The sequence below is a fragment of the Mustela erminea genome, chromosome 6 (assembly GCF_009829155.1).
Source record: "Mustela erminea isolate mMusErm1 chromosome 6, mMusErm1.Pri, whole genome shotgun sequence".
Classification (NCBI taxonomy): domain Eukaryota; kingdom Metazoa; phylum Chordata; class Mammalia; order Carnivora; family Mustelidae; genus Mustela; species Mustela erminea.
Window position 1 is genome coordinate 121,100,377 of NC_045619.1, and position 19,402 is coordinate 121,119,778.

At 41.1% G+C, this 19,402-nt stretch overlaps 1 protein-coding gene across 1 annotated transcript in view; it reads right to left on the bottom strand.

Annotated features, from left to right (window-relative positions):
• The window catches only part of CUBN (cubilin), a 271,085-nt gene that overhangs the window by 150,888 nt on the left and 100,795 nt on the right, over positions 1-19,402 (bottom strand). Inside the window, exon 29 of the mRNA XM_032349505.1 lies at positions 2,111-2,292. Coding sequence (XP_032205396.1) covers positions 2,111-2,292 — 182 coding nt within the window. The remainder of the gene's footprint in view (positions 1-2,110; positions 2,293-19,402) is intronic.

Here is a 19,402-nt window from a genome sequence, read left to right on the forward strand (position 1 = left end):
AATAAGCCCCAGCTGATGGGAGCCTCACCTCAGAGCTCTTTCTGCGCAGGGTTCGGACTGCCTAAATGCAGCTGCCTGAAGACCATGCCTTGTCCCCCTGTGCCCCCTAGTTGAGTCTTGCAGGAAACAGCCCTAGTCTGCTTTCTCATGTCATGGGTGTGACAAAAGCCTCAGCACAATGAATCCATTTACATTTTGCCAAGTGGGCAACAATCACATGTGCTTTGGAATATGAAAATGAAGGGTTAGGAACATTTCACATTACTGTGGAAAAGGGTTTTACTGTGGAAAACCCTTTGTAACTGTTAAGGGGTTTTATGCCACTGAAAAATATCCTTGCTGGCAAGAAAGACCATTTGTACCTTCCACATGTGAGTGTTAGTCCTACTCACACTGTGAGTGTGAATTTCAGGAGTCACCTTGTTCTCTCTTCCCAAAAACCTTTCCTCTTCTGAGATGGAGTCATGACTTGGCAACACCCAGGACCGACATGAAGACAAGGGTAAAAGGCTTTAACACAAAGACTTAATCAGCTCCGTCTCTGATTTCACTCATTGCGGCATTTAGAGAGCCCAGAGCTGCTCAGTACAATTCTGTGATTCCGCCTCCACTCAGTGAGGGGATTTGAGAACCCCATTTCTTTTCAAAGAAAGAACTTGTTGGGATGCCTTCGTGGCTCAGTGGGTTCAGCATCTGCCTTGGGCTCAGGTCTTGATCCCAGGGTCTGGAATCAAGTCCTGCATCGGGCTCCCTGCTCATTGGGGAGCCTGCTTTTCCCTCTGCCTGTAGCTTCCCCTGCTTGTTCTCTCTCTCTAACAAATAAATATAATCTTAAAAAAAAAGGAAGTTGTTTTGTGATTAAATGATGTTTTAAGTGCTAAAGTTTCCTCTAAAGCTCATGCCGCTCATCATTTCAACATCTTGTACACTGCCCACCTCTATCTCTCTTTTTGTACTGGCTTATGCAGAGCATGGAGTAGGGGATGGATTCAGTTCCAAGCTCATCCACTCACTGTCCTTGTGGTCATGGAAAAACCCATCAATATTTTTGAGCCTCTGTTTTGACGATGGTAAAATGGGGACAAAATTCCCTTCTTACCTCGCAGGATTATTTAACATTCAAATGGGAAAATGGAGGTCAAAATCCCTTCGCAAACCTCCGGCTATGTGTGTTAGTTTGGTGTGTCAATCAGAGATATATATGCTGTCATCTATTCCACAAATATATATCATGTGTTTTTCTGTTTGCCAAACACTCCGCCGTAGGTATAGCAGTAAAGCAAAACCAAAACAAAGAAATACCCAGCCCTTCATGGAGCTGAAATCCTGTAGAAACGGAACCCTTGTCATGAAGCATGACAGCCATTTTTAGAGCTGAGGTGATAGGAGCTTTGTGTGTTGGAAGCCATTAAATTTAGCAGACAGTTTCTGTTCCTAATGACTAGATCCCTGATTATAATAGATTCTCAAAGGCCATCTTCATCATCTGAGGGAAATGTCATGCGGTGTTGCTGCATTCCGCACCCTGCACCATGGGGATCCCCCAGTGGCAGCTGCCATCTCACCAAGGCCACCCCTTCTCTACACTCTGCACCCCCCCCACCGTCTTTCCTAAGGGAGATTTCTCAGACTGACATGTGGGGCCATAATAATCCTGAGTGCAGTCCATCAGTGGGGACAGGAATCTGGGGACAGTGCCTCAGACTCACACCCTTAGAGGGATGGTCTGATGAGCAGTCCTCATGGCACCTCAGAGGGTCCCAGTGGGACCTGAGTCCCCCGAGTGGCCCTCAGGGGCTCCCTCACTGGCTCTTCGCCCTTCACCCCACCTCCTGCTGTCCCCTCACGCCTGCTTCCTCGTACCATCTCCAAGTTGAATTGCCTGCCACCAAGTCCTTCAGACCCTGCTTTTAGGGAAACCCAAACTGAGATTTTTAATCCCATTTCTTCGTCAACATCACTCACAGAGAATGGATACTTGTTGAAATGTCGGGACATAGAACACAACTGGCCACTGGAAATAATTTAGGGAGTTTTGCAGGGTGATCTCTAGTTCCACCCCGAATCCTGGGGTAGAGGGAACGTGCTGATAAGCGATCTGAATTCTTACCTCCAGGATGTCAAAGTTGCACATTGCATGATACTCCACATCAAAGTCATGGATGGTAAGCTGAATGCTACTCCCAGGGGCTGTGGTAATATACCAGAGGCACTCCTTGTTCGGGGGATACGTGTTAGGGTATCCGGGGCTGCTGAAGGAGCCCGTGGGCCCAGACAACTCCCCACCGCAACCTGTTAAATTAGCAAGACCCAGTCAGTTCAAAGAGAGCATTGACCCCTGGAAAAAATTCAAAAATACAACCAACCAAAAGAGAATAGAAAAATGCACAGTGAAAAAATCATGGCTACAACTTGTTAAATTTATTCTTGAAAAACACTGATCATATCATTTGGTATAATAATTCTTAGTCCTTATTCTCAGCACATCAAATCCTTGGTAATATTCTTTAAATGGCATTCTAATTTTTAGATTTTCTTCATTTTATTTAGGAAAGAATTTCACAGTAGGAAGAGCAGTGAACTAAACAAGAAGTGTTAGTGAATACCATGTCTCTCAGTCTCCAATTTCCTTGTATGTAATACATTATTTTTGATTCCTTATCATATCCAAGATCTAGAATGCCAAGAGCTAAAAATCATTACCTTTGTATGTGAGACTATAGGAAATTAAAAAAAAAAATGATATGTCCATAGCAGTTTTATTCATAATTGCCAGAACTTGGAAACAACCAAGATGTCCTTCAGTAGCTAAAAGCATAAAATAAATTGTGCTACATCCAGACAATGGAATATTATTCAATGCTAACAGTAAATGAGCTATCAAGCCAGAGAAAGATATGGAGGAAAGGTATATACATATTCATAAATGAAAGAAACCAGTCTGAAAAGGCTCCACTACCAAATGATTCCAAGTGCATGACATTCTCGAAATGGCAAAATTATGGAGACAGTAAAAAAGATTAGTCTTTGCCAGGGCTAGAGCAGAGGAGGGATAGAAAGGCTGAGCACAGATTTTGAGGGCAGTAAAACTATTCTGTATGCTACTACAATAGTGGATATAAGTCACTATACATCTGTCAATCACAGAATGTACAATGCCAAGAGGGAACCATAAAGTAAATTATGGGCTCTGGGTGATAATGAAGTGTCAGTGTAGGTTTAGCAGTTGTAACAAATGTCCCACTATGGTTGGGGTTGGCGGGGCAGGGGATGTTCATAATAGGAGAGGCTGTACATGTGTGGGGACAGGGTAAATCAATGGGAACTCTGTCTCCCATTCAATTTTGCTGTAAATTTAAAACACTTCTAAAAAAATCAAGTCTGTTACAAACAAAAATAGTAAATGATACAGGTCCTAACCCAAAAATCTTATACCTAAACACTAACTAAACAAACAAAACCTGGATATATAAGACCCAAGCATGGAAAACCCAAACATGAAGCTTATATTTTATGTGTATATATTATGCCCTAGAAAGAAATTAAGGCAAATCATTACAAGAAACAATCAGATATTGCACCATGTGGTATATACAAAAAGGAAATGCCACGAAGTACTTAGATATGTTTCTAGGTTTTTTTTTTCCTTTTTGAGTACTCATAATAACCACATGAAGCAGGTACGATTATTATCTGTATTTCTCAAGTGAGCAAATCAATGCACACAAAGGTCAAGTGCCTTGGTCAAAGTTATCTTGTTTGTCAGTGGTAGAGCAGGACACCAATCCAAGCAATCTGATTGCACCCAAGTACTGAATTCTACAGGCTCAAGTAGTTTGCATGAATTTGGGGATTTGAGAAGGGATAGGTAGAGAAAACTTTGTGAAAGGAGTAAAATTTGAGCAAGGCTCAGACTTTAAAGACAAAATTACAAAAAAAAAAAAGATAAAATTAGGGGAAAAAAGATAGATCCCCCTTTTTTCCAATAGCAATTTTTGGTGATTAAAAAACATTCCTTGGGGCTCTTGGGTGGCTCAGTTGGTTAAGTGTCTGACTCCTGGTTTCTGCTCAGGTCATGATCTCAGGGTCCTGAGACCAAGTCCTGTCAGGGCTCCATGATCAGTGGGGAATCCACTTGAGATTCTCTCTCACCTCCTCCCTCCCTACTCACACATGTGCGTTCAATTGCTCAAATGAATAATAAATAAAATCTTTAAAAAAACAAAAACATTGCTTGCTCTGCCAACATATCCAAGCCACCTTTTCTATTTTTTCAGAATATTCTTTATTAGTTGCCAAAGTCTTCCAAATATCTCTCTCAATCTGCATCAGGACTTTTTGGATTTAAAAAATGAATGTACATGCATTGTCACATGAGGACAATTAAACTGCTGTGACTTTAAGCAACCTGTAAAGCTGAGGTCATGTCTCCTGTCCACACTCTACAAATGTACAGTGAGTTAGGAAAAAGGTTTTATAAGGTTTAAGAAGAACATACAGAATCACCACGTAACTGAAAATGGCTGAGAAGAATTCTAAGAAGAATATATTTTTTTCTCTTTAAAGATTTTATTTATTTAACAGAGAGAGATCACAAGTAGGCAAAGAGGCAGTCAGAGAGGTGGGGGGAAGCAGGCTTCCCGCTGAGCAGAGAGCCTGACTGGGGCTCGATCCCAGGACCGCGGGATCATGACCTGAGCCAAAGGCTTTAACCCACTTCGTGGGTTAAACCCACTTTAAACCCAGGGCTTTAACCCACTCCCTTTGAAAACCCATGTTTTCAGACGTAAATGTGTGTCACACAAAGCAGTACCTTTCCTATGGCCTATAAGGCTTCTACCTTCATTTCTGGTTAAAGCCCCATGAAAAAGCGGTTCAAAATTAGCTGTGCTGATATTGTTTATAGACTGTGGTGGATGTTGAAAAAACATGAATGCCATGAAAGATTAGAAAATAGTTTTCCTCCTGGAACAACACATGGAAAACATTCCTGAAGCCAAGATCAGCACAGTTGACGCAGCCCCACTGCACAACATCAGGGGGCACCAGTCACAGAATATGCCATCAAATGGTGCCCCCTGGAGTCTTGGAACATAGTGACCCCCATACAAATTATCTGAAGATTCAGCACCTTCTACTAAAATACATCATAGGGAAGTGAAAGCATTCTGTTACCCTGCCCACATTTTTCCAACCCACATTTTCAGCTCCTATGGACCTTGGTATCAGTTGTATCAGATTTAAAAAATCCAGTGGGGAAAAAGTCTTTGGAGGAGAACAACTTCATGGCCACATCATATAAAAGAGAATAAGGAGGTGGAAGGTTGGATAGCTCATCTCTGCATTTTTTATTTTATTCCGTTCACCAGACAAGCTAACTCAATTTTTGTTTTATCATAGTTGATTCATCTAAAAATCTGCATGACATTTTCCATTGTCTCTTCCAGTGGTTTTAGATTTCCTTGTAAATTCTTCTGCGAATAACAGGATACGAATACCCTTAAACTGGTCAGTGTAAACTGTAATGATAATATCAGATTCTTGGCATTCAGTGATGCTTTGAGAAATCATAGCTTTTATTTTATTTACCCACTTACAGCTCTGGAGGCCCACTGTGTATTTTTCCCTAAGATTTAGAGCAAACATAAACAAGGTTTACAAAACACAAAGCCAAGCTGTACTTTTAGGTATGTCATGTTCTCCTCTCCTCAGCAGCACTTAAGTGTGTGTTTTTTAAGGAGAAATTCCAATATTTTTGGAAGTACCCTCTTGGGGTGAAAAGACTGAGTGGTGAGAAGGAAAAGATCACAAGTGTGGGCACTTAAAAACTCTGAAGCTTTCTCTCCTTTTCTCCTTTGTGTACTCACTATGTCCACGGCTTAACGTAGCAAAAGGAAGCAAGTTTGATTTACAAGTTCAAGTCAAATGTAAAGTAGAATACATTCATTTAGTGGTATTTTATGATAAAACTATGAAGTACTGGAAAATGAAGTTAATTCTGATCATTAAGGTAGAAATTTCACTCTTTGTATTTCTATATTCTCAAAGAGAAGGAAATAACTTTCCAGTTCCCATCCATTCATTCAGAAAGTATTTATTTAGCATATATGATACTATAAGTAGTGTTATAGAAGCGAGGCATATTTAATGTCTCTGGAAAAAAATCTATTTATAGATCTAAAAAGTGCTATCCCCACCTGCCCTTCTGTAAGTCATTAAACTCCCTTTGCTTTTCCTTTAGTTTGCAAAGAGTAACTTCAATAAGCTTTGATTTGGAAAAACCAGTGAATTTTGTTTTATCCTTTACATGTTAATTGGTGGTAAGTTATAAAAATAAGAATAAATAAATGGTCCTGTTGAGTTGCTACAAGATATTTTAAAAGTTGTTAGTTTTGATACTACTGTGTTAGCATAATTCTCTTTGGATACTTATTTCCAGTCCACAGATGAGAGATTTTAATCAGCATTTAGCCAGTTATCCTTCATTCTCTTGGGTATCATCACTTTTTCCTCGACTTTGGTATTCTTTGACACATGTGTAGATGGTATCAGGCAAAAATAAAATATGTCAACATTTTAAAAACTGAAAAAAATGAATGATGTCTTTTTTCCCCCCTATGCTCTCTTTCAGTGATAGGAAAAACATACTCACAAAAAACTATGAAAATTTCTATTAACCAAAAAATTAAATACCGAAAAACTAAATATGTAATGTATTTATTTGATACTGTGTTTCATAAATCTAAACTATCATTTGGCTAACAGTGAGACATGAAAACAGCAATTTGGAACGGTATAATTATGGATGAAAATGAAAAATTATAAAGTCACACCAAGAGCTAAACTTTTTAAAATTATAAATGGAAGCAAATGACAACTATAATTCACAATACATAGTGGAGTTTTTAAAGAATGTATAATATGGGTCTTCCAAATTTTATTTATGCGTCATTTTCCACTTAATTAGCTCTGGAAAAGGGAGTCCATTCTAATACCAGAAATGTGATTTAGAACTGCTATCAACACATACTAAGCCCATCATCAGTCAAAAGAAATATGAAGATAATCTAAAAGTCCCATTGTGTATGATTCTGAGAAAGAGAGAATGTGTTCCAAATGCGGAAATGAATCAAAAGCTAAGTTTAATTCTGCCTCATCAATAACGTCTTATTCATATTGGGTAGCACGCCTGTTTGTTTTATTGAATTTACTATTTCTGCACCTCCTGGGGTTAGAAACCGGGTGTGTTTTGTTTTCTTTTTAATAAAGATTGTGGAATTTTAAAATATAGCTATTGCTTTACCTCTGTAGTTGTTATCAGTGTTGCTGATGTCCAAACACTAAAAACTTTCTACATAAACAAGTATCGTCATTTTACTTTACTGCTAAATTTAAATTTGGGGAGGGGAAAAATTAAAAAACATTAAAAATAAATGAATAAATAAATAATAAATAAAATGGATGAATAAATGAATGAGTTATAAATCAGGTGGCTCAGTTGGTTAAGCATCTGACTTTGATTTCGGCTCAGGTCATGATCTCCAGTCATGGGACTGAGCCCGCACTGGGCTCTGTGTGGGGCTTGGAGTCTGCTTAATGTTCTTTGTCTTTCCATCTGCTCCTCCCCTCCCCACCCTGCTCTCTCTCTCACACTCTCTCTCAGTAAATAAATAAAATCTTTAAAATAGAGGAAAGTGATTTAGGAAAGCATTTTAGGGGTCGCCATTAGGAAAATGATTAAGTGAGGAAAAAAAACAAACCAAGAAGTAGAGAACAGAGTGAATTAAAGGTTTTGAGAGAGACATTTTTGGAAGAAATAGAAGTTAGAGAAAGTAGCTCTTTATAGCCAGCTGGTAAGAGATTTTCATGGAGGAGACAACATAATTTCAGAGTTGCCTAATTTGCATGTTAGGTTGCAAAACTTTTGAAAATATCATAATATTCCAAGTAAAGTACAGGCCATGACACAAGACTAACCGAGTTCCAACCTTGGCTGTGTTACCACTTGCATAACTAATTGAACATTTCTCATCCACAATTTCTTCATCTGTAACAGCATTAATCCTTAACCTCATAGGGTTGTTGTACAGATTAAATGAAATAACCAAAGTAAGGCTTTTCATTAAGTTGTTCATTAAGCTACAGTAAAGAGAGTTCATATCTGCATGGTAGCTCATAGTTTTTCAAACAGCTTTTAATAAATACATTATCTTATTTGAAATTCCTAACAACTCTGCAAAAGCCAGGAATGATCATATCAGATCGTATCAGCTATGCTATTTTGAGACAAGCAAAATGAGGCTCCAGAGGGTTGCTGGACTTGTAGCTCAGGTTGTGAATGCACATCTGGGGCCACTGACCATCTGTGCCCGGCCCTTCCACCCCTAAGCCCAGTTCTGTGTTCTCTCCACTATGCCTCGTTGGGCACTGGAGCCCAAAAGCACTGGAAGGGCAGTGTTGAACACTGTCGTCATTACTGTTCTATCCATTACTGAGGGGAAAATCACCACAGCAACCTGAAAAAAATAAAGCAAAACCCTTTTTCATTTAATGTGAGGCAAATCTGACAAAATCTAATATATTAATATCATGAGACAGCAGCTGAGCTGGAATAGAATAAGGTCCTACAGAGAATCACATGTTTTTCAGTTTTCATTAGTTAATCTTTATAAAACTTTTAGTCCTGGTGACTGATAATCTATTTGATTTCTTTTCCTCCAAACTCCCAGTCATCAGCTGAAAGGAAGTGCTTACCTTATCAGCAGGAAGCACCTTGATCTACTAAACTCATAACAAGGAAGAGTTAAAAGCTGTTGCTAAACTTGCTTACTTGTGAAGATAGTTTAAATCTTTTTCATAAAAGGACTTTGCTAATGCTGATTTCGTTTTGTTTTGCTGTTTTGGTCTAAAATAAGCAAGGTATAAAATTTCAGAATGCACACACAAAAATTAAGCATAATCTAAGTATGTTCTCTCTTCAAGGTTTGGGTTGTTGGTGTCACTTTTAAATAAAAGAATTCTAATAAAAGCAAACCAGCAAGGAAATAGCTAAATGGAACCACAGGCTCAAAGTTAGAAGTGCTTTCTATATTTCTCTACAGTTGCTTAAATGCAGTCTCTTGGTATTTTCTTGAAACTACCAAGTCTCTCTCTTGGCATTTTCTTGAAACAATGATCTGTAAACCAATAGTACTTGGAGGGCTGCCAGCATGGAACAGGCGTGGCCAAAGCCCACCGAGGCTGGAAGAAAAGCAACAGAGACCCAAACAGGACATCTTCACATCCTCATCCTTCAACTTCCAAAGGAAACACCTGAGAAATCAGTGGTCAGTGTTAAAAAGGAGGTGAAAAGTCAAAATACAGAAAAAGAATAAATTTTAAACACAATAAATCATGATGCTCACGCACTTCATTAAAATGACTGATGCGGATTTTGTTTTTCTATTATTTAAAATTAAAAATGTTCTCTCCTATAATACCTTGAGAAACTGCTTAGCCCAGTTTCCCTCTGACATGCTACAGGGCAGCCTAAGTGGGCTTGCTGGAAGACGTTGCCAATAAGGATTCTTCCGGTGGGGCAGGTATGATGCAAAATGGCAACTAAGAGCTCAGAAGTGGGGGATGGTCCAACCCAAGGCAAGGTTGAACTATTTCCTGGCATACACAGGCCTCACTTCTGTTTCATCTATGAGATATGCAAATAATATAGGTAAAGCAATTTTGAACTGAGAAATTTAAGGAAAGGGGTAGAAAGTGGAGGTAGAAAGCTCTCTAAAATGGCCAAAGCTGTCCAAAGGTGACTGTTGCATGGAGAAGAACCACAAAAAGTCAGCAATTTTACCTGTTAATTCTGATTTTAACAGTTAATTTCCCAACAGTCTTAATATGGGTACTGCTCTCCTGGGATGCAGGAGAAAGGCAAACGATAGGTATCTATTCTACTGAGAGGAAATACAAAAATCAGATCACTAGACTCTTTATAGACAAGGCCAAGTGTAGAGCCCCCAGGATCCACCTGATTTCAAGGATATGATCTGATCTTAAGGATTTGCAGATTAATTTTCTGGGACATTTTGTGGGTTGGCACAAACTAGAGCAATTACAGATGAAACCAGAGAAAAAGATCAGATAATAAAAGACCGAGGAATGTGAAATCCTCCTGAGAATAAAGGAAAAAGAATGAAGACAAAGCATGGTGACCCCAAGAGAGAATGTTGTCAAAAGTTGCAGACACTCCCATCTTAGGGTGAATAGTGTCCCCCAGAAATCAAATCCACATGGGATCTGTGAATGTGACCATATTTGGATACAGGGTCTTTGTAGATGTTACCAAGTTAAGATGAGGTCACCGTGGATCAGAGTAGGGCTGAAATCTAATATAATAGGTGTCCTCATGGGAAAAGGGAAATCTGGATACAGACACACAGAAGGAAGAAAGCCACTGAGGATGGAGACAGAAATTGGAATTATGCTTCTAGAAGCCAAAGAAAGCCAAGGATTGCCAGCAACTTGCAGGAGCTAAAAGAGGATTCTTCCCTAGAGTCCCTGGAGAAATGGCCCTGCTAACACCTGGATTTTGGACTTCTAGCCTTTGAAACTTTGAAAATAAATTTCTGTTGTTTGAAGACAATCAGTTTTTGGTATTTTGTTACAGCAGTCCTACGGAAGCTAATGTACCCCCATTCTTTTGATAGTGCGGCCAAACTTGAAGACTGACACAAAACTATAGCCACTATGAGTATAATACTTGAAGGAGTAGGGGTATGTAAGCTCTCCTGACTCCTTCTTCTGTTAATTACTTCCTATTTATCAGACAGAGGTTGAGATAATGGTTGGTTAAGGATAAGGTTCGAAGATAGAGAAAGTTGGTTTTAGCCTCTTTGGGCTGCTATAACAAAATACCACAGACTGAGTAGCTTTTACACAACAGGAATTTATTTCACAAAGTTCTGGAGGCTAGAGGACCAAGCTCAGGGTGCCCACATGGTTGGGTGAACACCTTCTTCTGGGTCACAGAAGCCATATACCAGAGGGATCTCTTGTGGGCCTCTCTTATAAGGGCCTAATCCCAGAGCCCTCATCACCTACCTCATCACCTCCCAAATGCCCTACCTCCTAAATCCAAATGCCCTACCTACCTAAATCACCTTCAGGGTTAGGTTCAACACACAAGTTTTGGTGGGGGGCAGGCATGGCGGGACAGGGGCACAAACATTCAGATCCAGTAAAGTCTACCCTTGAGAAAGCTACAGACAGACTTAGGGCTCAGCAGCACAATAGGAGAAACACAAAACCAAGAACTAAGGATAATGATTTTTAGCACTGAGTAACCAGTAAGGGTTTAAAAAGTTTCCTCTTTCATAACGACCTCATCCCAGGCCCAGATTTTCAGAAAATCACTTGTCTGACTGATTTCCATACAGCAATGGATATGGAGTAGAGTCATCTGTTTTCAATGGTAGGGACAAAAAAAGAAAGAAAGAATGAGGCCATACCATGAAGTTAATGACTTGGAAAACAGGCAAGGAGCTTGAAATGGATTCTGCCCATAGTTACAAAATGACTTTTAAATGACTATAGAAGATGCCATAGAAATTCAAAATTAAGATTATCGTATCTATCTGACTCTCTCAGATATCCAGGAGCCGACTACTGCAGTGTTTTACCATATTACATCATCAAAGAGAAATGAACCCAATGGAGCCATATTTGGGAACTTTTCACATAGTGTAAATTTTAATTTCCTGTACACGAAAGGATAACAACCTTTCATTTTGACCCAGAGAAGTATAGCCAATCGTGTTGTCTCTTCATTTTGATTGACTGTGTCCTTTCTCTTCCTCATCTATGCATTCTGGCCAAATCAAACAAAGGTTCCTCAGTAGCAGTTCTTTGCTTACAATTCAGAAATCAATCGAGCACTCAATCTTTCTCTTAAGCATTTTTTAAATTATCTGAGTTCTGAACAAAACATATAAAAATGGCATAAAAATATCTTCCAAGGAAATGAAATGAGACCAAGGCAACTAGACTAATCCCCCCCACTGCCACAAATACATGCCTAGTCCAGCCTAAGGCTACTTATAGGTCCTTTATGAAATCCCCCAAATAGGCAAAGACTGAAGAAATGGGTTCTCTTGATGGGACTTCCAAGTTCAACCCTCATACTTCTATTTAAAAGTATGCATTCCAATCCTGCTTTCTTCTGATTTAATTGTTGTGGCCCACAGTAGGCTTCCAGGGAAAGGCTCATGAACTTCCCCGCATGGCTTTGCAGAATGCCCCACCATCATTTACTCCCAACCTTTCCTCCACAGCCAGGGTGCTCCCTCTCAACAAATGCACAGATATGTGAGGGGGCACCTTGCCAATGGTTGTATCCTCTAGCCATCTAAGCTCTGTCCAAGCCTGAGACACAGGATCATTTTCTGGGATGATACCGGGGTGCAGGCCACTCAGAGGGCAAAAGCTGCAGGCATCCAGCCCTTGAGGTCACTTCCTTGGAGAGGGGCAACACTTTCTCAGGTGGGGCTCCCAAATTTACCCCATCTAGAGCTGTACCATGTCCCCTATTGTTGACCTCCCGTCAAGCCAAACTATTTTGGGGGCAGCTATCCTTACACTCCTCACTGTAATAAAACTCCTGTAAACTAGTTTGGGAAACTAGAGCATGGTAACCGATTAGATAATCTCTGTGGTCCAGCCCAGCTCAGAAGTTTACGATTCTGTCAACCCTACAGAGAAATGCCCAAAGAGGAGCACTTTATAAATGAATAACAGAGCACATACTGTGTTGAAGGACAAACAACATCAGCTATTTTGAACTCGTCGTTTGCTAAGTAATGGGCTTCCCCTCCATTATTGCTACTTGAACCCGAAGAAAGGAGGAATTGTGTAATTCAGTGGGGAGACCTTGGAACCAGAATATTATTTACTTGGGAAAGACTGCAAATGCTCATTTTCAAACATTCATAATCCTCAGTGGGAATTTAGTTACAAAATCTCTCACTATAAACTCTGACCATCTCTGCACTGCAATATGGCTTAAGCTCTTTTGCAATGAAAAGTTGTGGGAAAAACACACTTGCCTTTAGGCAGAATGTAGCTCTTTAAGACAAAGGCTTTGGAGTTCTATACTACCTTGGTTCTGTGTCCTGATTCTATCACTCACTGGATTTGTATGTTTGGGGAGGTTCTTGAACTTCTCCAGGACTCCTTCCTCAGTGTTCTTATCTGTAATGTGGGGATGATAATGCTAACTTCAGCACATTTTTGGACAAAACTTGAGACAATATTTAAAGCACTAACCAAAGGGCTCCACACATGGTTAGTAGCACTTTTTAAAGATGATAATATCAACATTTTCAAAATAACATCACATGTTTTTAAAATAATTCCTTGGTCCAGTGATAATAAGTGAGATGTCAATTAACAATGCACCAAGCATTTAAATTGTATTTTCACTCACTTTCATTTTCATTTTTATTTCATTTCATTCACTCTTTATATGGCAGTTTATTTTCATCACAATTAATATCTTAAACATTTGAGAACTAAAATCTCTATCGTGTAGCTTCTAAACAGTCTGTAGGTATCACTAGGAGAAAAAAAATAATCAGGGACATGAGTGCCTGGGTGGCTCAGTGGGTTAAGCCTCTGCCTTCGGCTCAGGTCATGATCTCAGGGTCCTCGGATCGAGTCCCACGTCGGGCTCTCTGCTCAGCAGGGAACCTGCTTCCCCCCTCTCTCTGCCTGCCTCTCTGCCTACTTGTGATCTCTGTCTGTCAAATAAATAAATAAAATTTAAAAAAAATTAGGAACAAATGTATTAATGTCATTACTTATATAGAAAATATGAAATTCTATTAAATCTTCTAGAATGTAGTTGCTATCCTGCCTCAGAGATTCCTTCTTTGTCATGTGAGTCAAAATGTCATGGAAGGCAGGTATTAGTTCCTCTGAATACACAGGAGCACATAAAGAAATCAAGTCCTTGGATAAATAATGCCATAGACAAATATGGCAATATAGAAGTGAATGTTCAAAAAGTGAAACTTCTGGGACAAAAATTAATGTTCTAACCTGAACTTTGTGTTTGTTCTGCATTGGTTTAGTCATTTTTGGCTGTCACAAAATTTGAAACTGTGAAGAAAAAAAAAAATAAGTGTGGTTTCTTTTTTTCGTGTTGAATGAAAGAGTGTGGAATCCCCTGGAAAGTATGTGCAGTATCTATCAGGGATGTTGTTGCTAGGGAACAAGAACACAAACAGAAGATTCCAGAAAGCCCTTCATTTGGCCCTAATTTAAGAACTATTACAAATTCTGCAATATATGATTTGGGAAGGTCATGGTTGTTTGGGAGTTACTTTTTTTTTTTTTTCTTTTTATAACTGTTTCAAAGAGGAGCAATGGAAACAGAACTCAAACTTTTTCAAACAGTAGCGACATGGGAATTGGGTTGCAAGACTCCTAAATGGTCCTCACTCGTTGCCAGACTTAGAGCCAACATTAAATGAAGGTCAACTGTGTGTATGTGTATTTTCTGTTGTCAAGGAGGCAAATAATGTCAGGATTTAGCTTTCCCACTCATTCTGAAAGGTCTGCCTATGTTTAATGCTGCCTCTGATTACTAGGATCTCGCTGAAAAGGTTCTGAAGCCAAAGCAAAAAGAGGTGCATGATTTTCTTAGTAAATTATTATCCCAATCTTATAAATGTCAGTTAATTTATAAACAACATCACCCATTAAGAGCTTCTTGGCAAAAAGACACAAGTGAGAATTTGCCATAAATAAAAATCAGACACAGTATCACAGTGCAGAAATCTATGCTTTGGTTCTACATGAAGACTGTGTTCAGTCTCCATGCTTAAACATTTGCTGTATTGCAAAGAAAACGTTCCAAATATCAAACAGATGGAGGCCAGGATAGGAGGATAGGATATAACAAGTGCAAATGTGAGAGAAAGCCCAGTCAGTGTTTAGGGAAATAACTGTTAACTTAAACACAACTAAAGTTTCTTGAAAACTTCTCTTTTACTTAAATTTCTGCCCGAATGGGACAGGATTTCTTTACCTTATATCACACTAAAGAATAAAACAGTCACAGGAGTCCATGATTTTACTCGTTTGTCTTTACCAAGAGATTGCTTACTAACTGACTGAACAGAAGACTCCTTCTCAATTGGCAAGGAGGCTACTTCAAAGGCTGACTGTGACAGGTGTTTTAAGATTCTCTCTCAGGGGTGGGGCCTGGGTGGCTCAGTGGGTTAAAGCCTCTGCCTTCGGCTCAGGTCATGGTCCCAGGGTCCTGGGATTGAGCCCGTATTAGGCTCTCTGCTCTGCCGGAAGCCTGCTTCCTCCTCTCTCTCTCTGCCTGCCTATCTGCCTACTTGTGATCTCTGTCAAATAAATGAATAAAATCTTAGGAAAAAAAAATTCTCTCTCTGCGACATTATATCTATCACTGCCCAGCAGGAAGTGACTATGAAAGCAATTCATCACCAGCAAGAGAAGGGCCTCTGTCTGCCATGAGGACCAGAAGGTGTGATTCACATCCCGGCCTGGTGAGCGTGCCCTGGATCTTTGCTGACCACAATTCATAAAATCACTTTCACTGTGAACATCATCCTTCAGGATTGTTGTGCATTTTTGCATTATGCAGAGGCAAGGCTCAGGACAGACAACAGGAAATAAAATCCAAGTTCTTGCAATGGCTCTGACCAATTGATCTCTGACAACCTGTCCTGCCACAGCTCCCTCATTCCCTGGAGCTCAGTGTTTCCCAACTGGTCATTATTGCCCTTCTAGGGAAACTTCCTAGATATATTTTCCTAAGTTCTCGTCCATGGGATGCTAACATTACACATAAAGCACATGCTGCGTATGATACATATCTGTGCTTTATCCATTATCCCAAGAACCAATTTTCATACACTTGGGGTTGGCATTGAGAACATGTGCTCCAGCTGAAATCCTTGCCCATTACAAAATTCGGGTGCTATATCCCAAGCCCCCCTGCTTCTTTTTAGAAATACCTTCCTCTCCCGGATATTAGTCCGACTGATCAATTCTTATTCACTCTTCAAAAACTCAGCTCAAGCATGAGAGCTGTCTGGAGAGACTCTCAATGTCCCTCAAGCCATCCTCCATCTCCTCTGCTCCCACAGCACCACGGACTTATCCTGGACTTATTTCTACAGTTGGTCTATTTGTCCATCTCCCCTAGTAGATGACTAACTCCCTAAAGTCAAGGAGTTAAAGTCCTTCTTCTCTGTTGTGGGCTGAGTTCTCTCTGCTAAAATTCATATACTGATGCCCTAAGCCCCAGTACCTAGAATGTGACCCTATTTGGACATAGGGCCATTAGAGAGGTGATTACATCAAAATGAGGCCCCTAGAGTGGGCCCGAATCCAATCTGACTGGTGTCCTTCTATGAAGAGGAAACTGGGATATGTGAAGGGACACCAGGGTGTGTGCTCACAGAGAAAAGGTCCTGTGAGGACATACATAGGGAGGTCACTGTCTGCAAGCAATCAGAGAGGCCTCAGGAGAAACTAAATCTGCTGACACCTTGATCTTGGACTTCAGGCCTTCAGAACAGTGAGAAATAAATTTATGCTGTTTAAGCCACTCAGTCTGCTGCATATTCTTATGGCTACCTGAGTAAACTAATACACTCTCTACATTCTCAACACCAAGCCCAGAGCCAGTTAATGGAAAAATAAAGACTCTGGTTGGTTGGTTGGTTGATTGATCGGTTGGTGGGTTGAACCAAGGAAAAGCAGGTTCTTGATAAATTCCTGCTTCCAGAGGCTACGGGCAGTCACTATAAGCTGATGCACAATTGCAAATGATCTGTCCTGTGGAGAACAGGCCCAGACTGCCCCAAAGACCCAAGTTGATTCACCCTCACACCCGAAGAGAGATGAGCCAGCATTTGCATATAAGGCAAATGGATAATGTTATTACAAAAGATAAGACCTTTGTCCTCAAAGGGTGAACCTCTCAGAAACCCAAGCTCATATATTCTAAGTCACAGAAAAAATAAAAATTACCAATGAGAAGGAGTTCCCCTGAAAGACCAGAAGTCAACAGACTATTGAGAAGGCCGTGTGAGGGAAAGAAAAGCAGAGGGAAGGTCTAAGAGAAACACTGCTGACCTCATGGAGGTTCTTTGCCAAGCCTCTAAAATTAAATTTTTTAAAAGCCCTTTCATATGGTCCTACATGTCCATAAGAACTCAAGAAGGGACTGGCTCGGGGTCCGTGGGTGGCTCAGTGGGTTAAGCCTCTGCCTTCACTCAGGTCATGATCTCAGGGTCCTGGGATCAAGCCCCACATCAGGCTCTCTGCTCAGCAGGGAGCCTGCTTCTCCCTTCTCTCTATGCCTGTCTCTCTGCCTATCTATGATCTCTGTCTGTCAAATAAATAAATAAAATATTAAAAAAAAAAAAAAAAAGGGACTGGCTCGTGTTCTAAGCAAGCCAGCCATGGAGGAGGGAAGCCATGTTCTTCCCAGCCCACTCCCCTCAAGGCTTGAGAAATCTCATTAACAGCTAAAAAGAAGGCAAAGTGGAACCAGCCCCCATTCAAGAGGCTGATGTCATCTATCTCCCTAAGGAAAAGGCCACACTTTTCTTTGTGAAAACCCAGGGTGACATCACCTCCCGATCACATGCCACTTAGCCCTTTTCCCCCGCTATTCCCAGCTGAGGGGTGCTCTCCCTTTGCAAATGTCACTCTTCCACTCACAAAGCTCCTTGACCTTGTTTGTATGCTGGATCCCACTGCCTGTGAAAGAGGGCCTCTGGGGGGTAGGGCCAGGAGAGGCGAGGGGTGTGCACAGCCGACCGGGAGGGAGGCGGCTATTCACACAGCTTGCAGAGAGTTCTATATTCCCTTCAGCAGCCCCGATGGAGGCCCCCGAGGCCGAATGCAGCCCCTGGACAATGCTGTCAACACTGAATACTGTGAACCTTTGAGCCAGGCAGGGCAACTGTGGCCATTTCTTTCTTTCCAGAGTGGGATTCTCTTTGATGGTCTGCATAAAGGCCAGGCAGCGCGGTTTAATCTCACATCTACAGAGCCTCTTTAAAAAGGGGCCCACAAATAAAGCCTGATTGTGCATCCATGTTCTCAAAGCAAATAGAAGATCTGTGCAGTTGACAAAGAAGCACATTTTGAAAACAGGCTTATTTATTAATGGGCAAAATAGATGAAGTGTGGGGCAGGGAGGGGGGTTGGTGTGGATTCTCTCTCAGTAGCAATACTCAGGAAATGATGCCAGTGTAGATTCTGAATTCTCAGGGAAGAGCTTTTTGGAGTTCTTACTGCACAGTTTGGAGAAGAGCTAAGGGGTGGGGGGGATGAGAGCCTGAAATGAGATATCTCCAATGAAAAGAGGCTACAGGTTTGAAGGAGCTTCCTTCCGGCAGGGAAAGCAAAGCAGCATGTGTGCTAGAGTCGGGCGGGGTGTGCCGGGCCCTGGCCTGCCATCCCCACTCTGAGACGGAGGTTTGGAGGGTCTGTGCAGAGATGAGCTTCCAGAAATACCTTCACCTACGACCACGCCTACTCAACATGCCTATTATACTGTCACATGGAGACCAGTTTTTTAACGTGTTTTGGATTTCGTCTTTGCTTGTTTTGTATTTATTTGTATTTTGTGCTTTAGTTTGTATTTCAAATCCTGCCACATGGCATGTGCCTTCAGTGCTTCAAGGTCCTACTAGAACTGCGCTGTCTGAAATCCCAAGGATTTATGTGAAAGAGGGAGTGCAGAGCCTAGCCCTCCCTTAGCCACTAACTGGAAGTGACTTGGGTGACCAGAACACTCTGGCTGCAGCTCAGCTCCACAGCCCCTCTGCCTCATACTGACCCTGCTGCCTCCCACCACAGGGACCTTCTTCTACTGGGAGTCCTTCTCCTATTTGCCTATGTCATTCCCACTTACTCCTACATTTAATTTAATTTAATTAATTTATTTATTTTAAGATTTTATTTATTTATTTGACAGACAGAGATCACAAGTAGGCAGAGAGGCAGGCAGAGAGAGAGGAGGAAGCAGGCTCCTGACAAAGCAGAGAGCCTAATACGGGGCTCGATCCCAGGACCCTGGGATCATGACCTGAGCCGAAAGCAGAGGCTTTAACCCACTGAGCCACCCAGGTGCCCTTATTCCTAGATTTTAGTTTAAAGGTCCTGTTCTCATGCAGGACTTCTCCACCTCCTGTCTAGATCAAATCCCCCCTTATGGCCCTTCTCACACTTTTGACTTTATGTCGACTTGTGAACATATTGCTTGGTGGCTACTTCTCACAGACACCCGGCGTAGCTCTGTAAAACCAAGAACCAGGCCTGTGGTTGGGGTCACACCCTGGCCCCAGCCCTAGCACAGTACCTG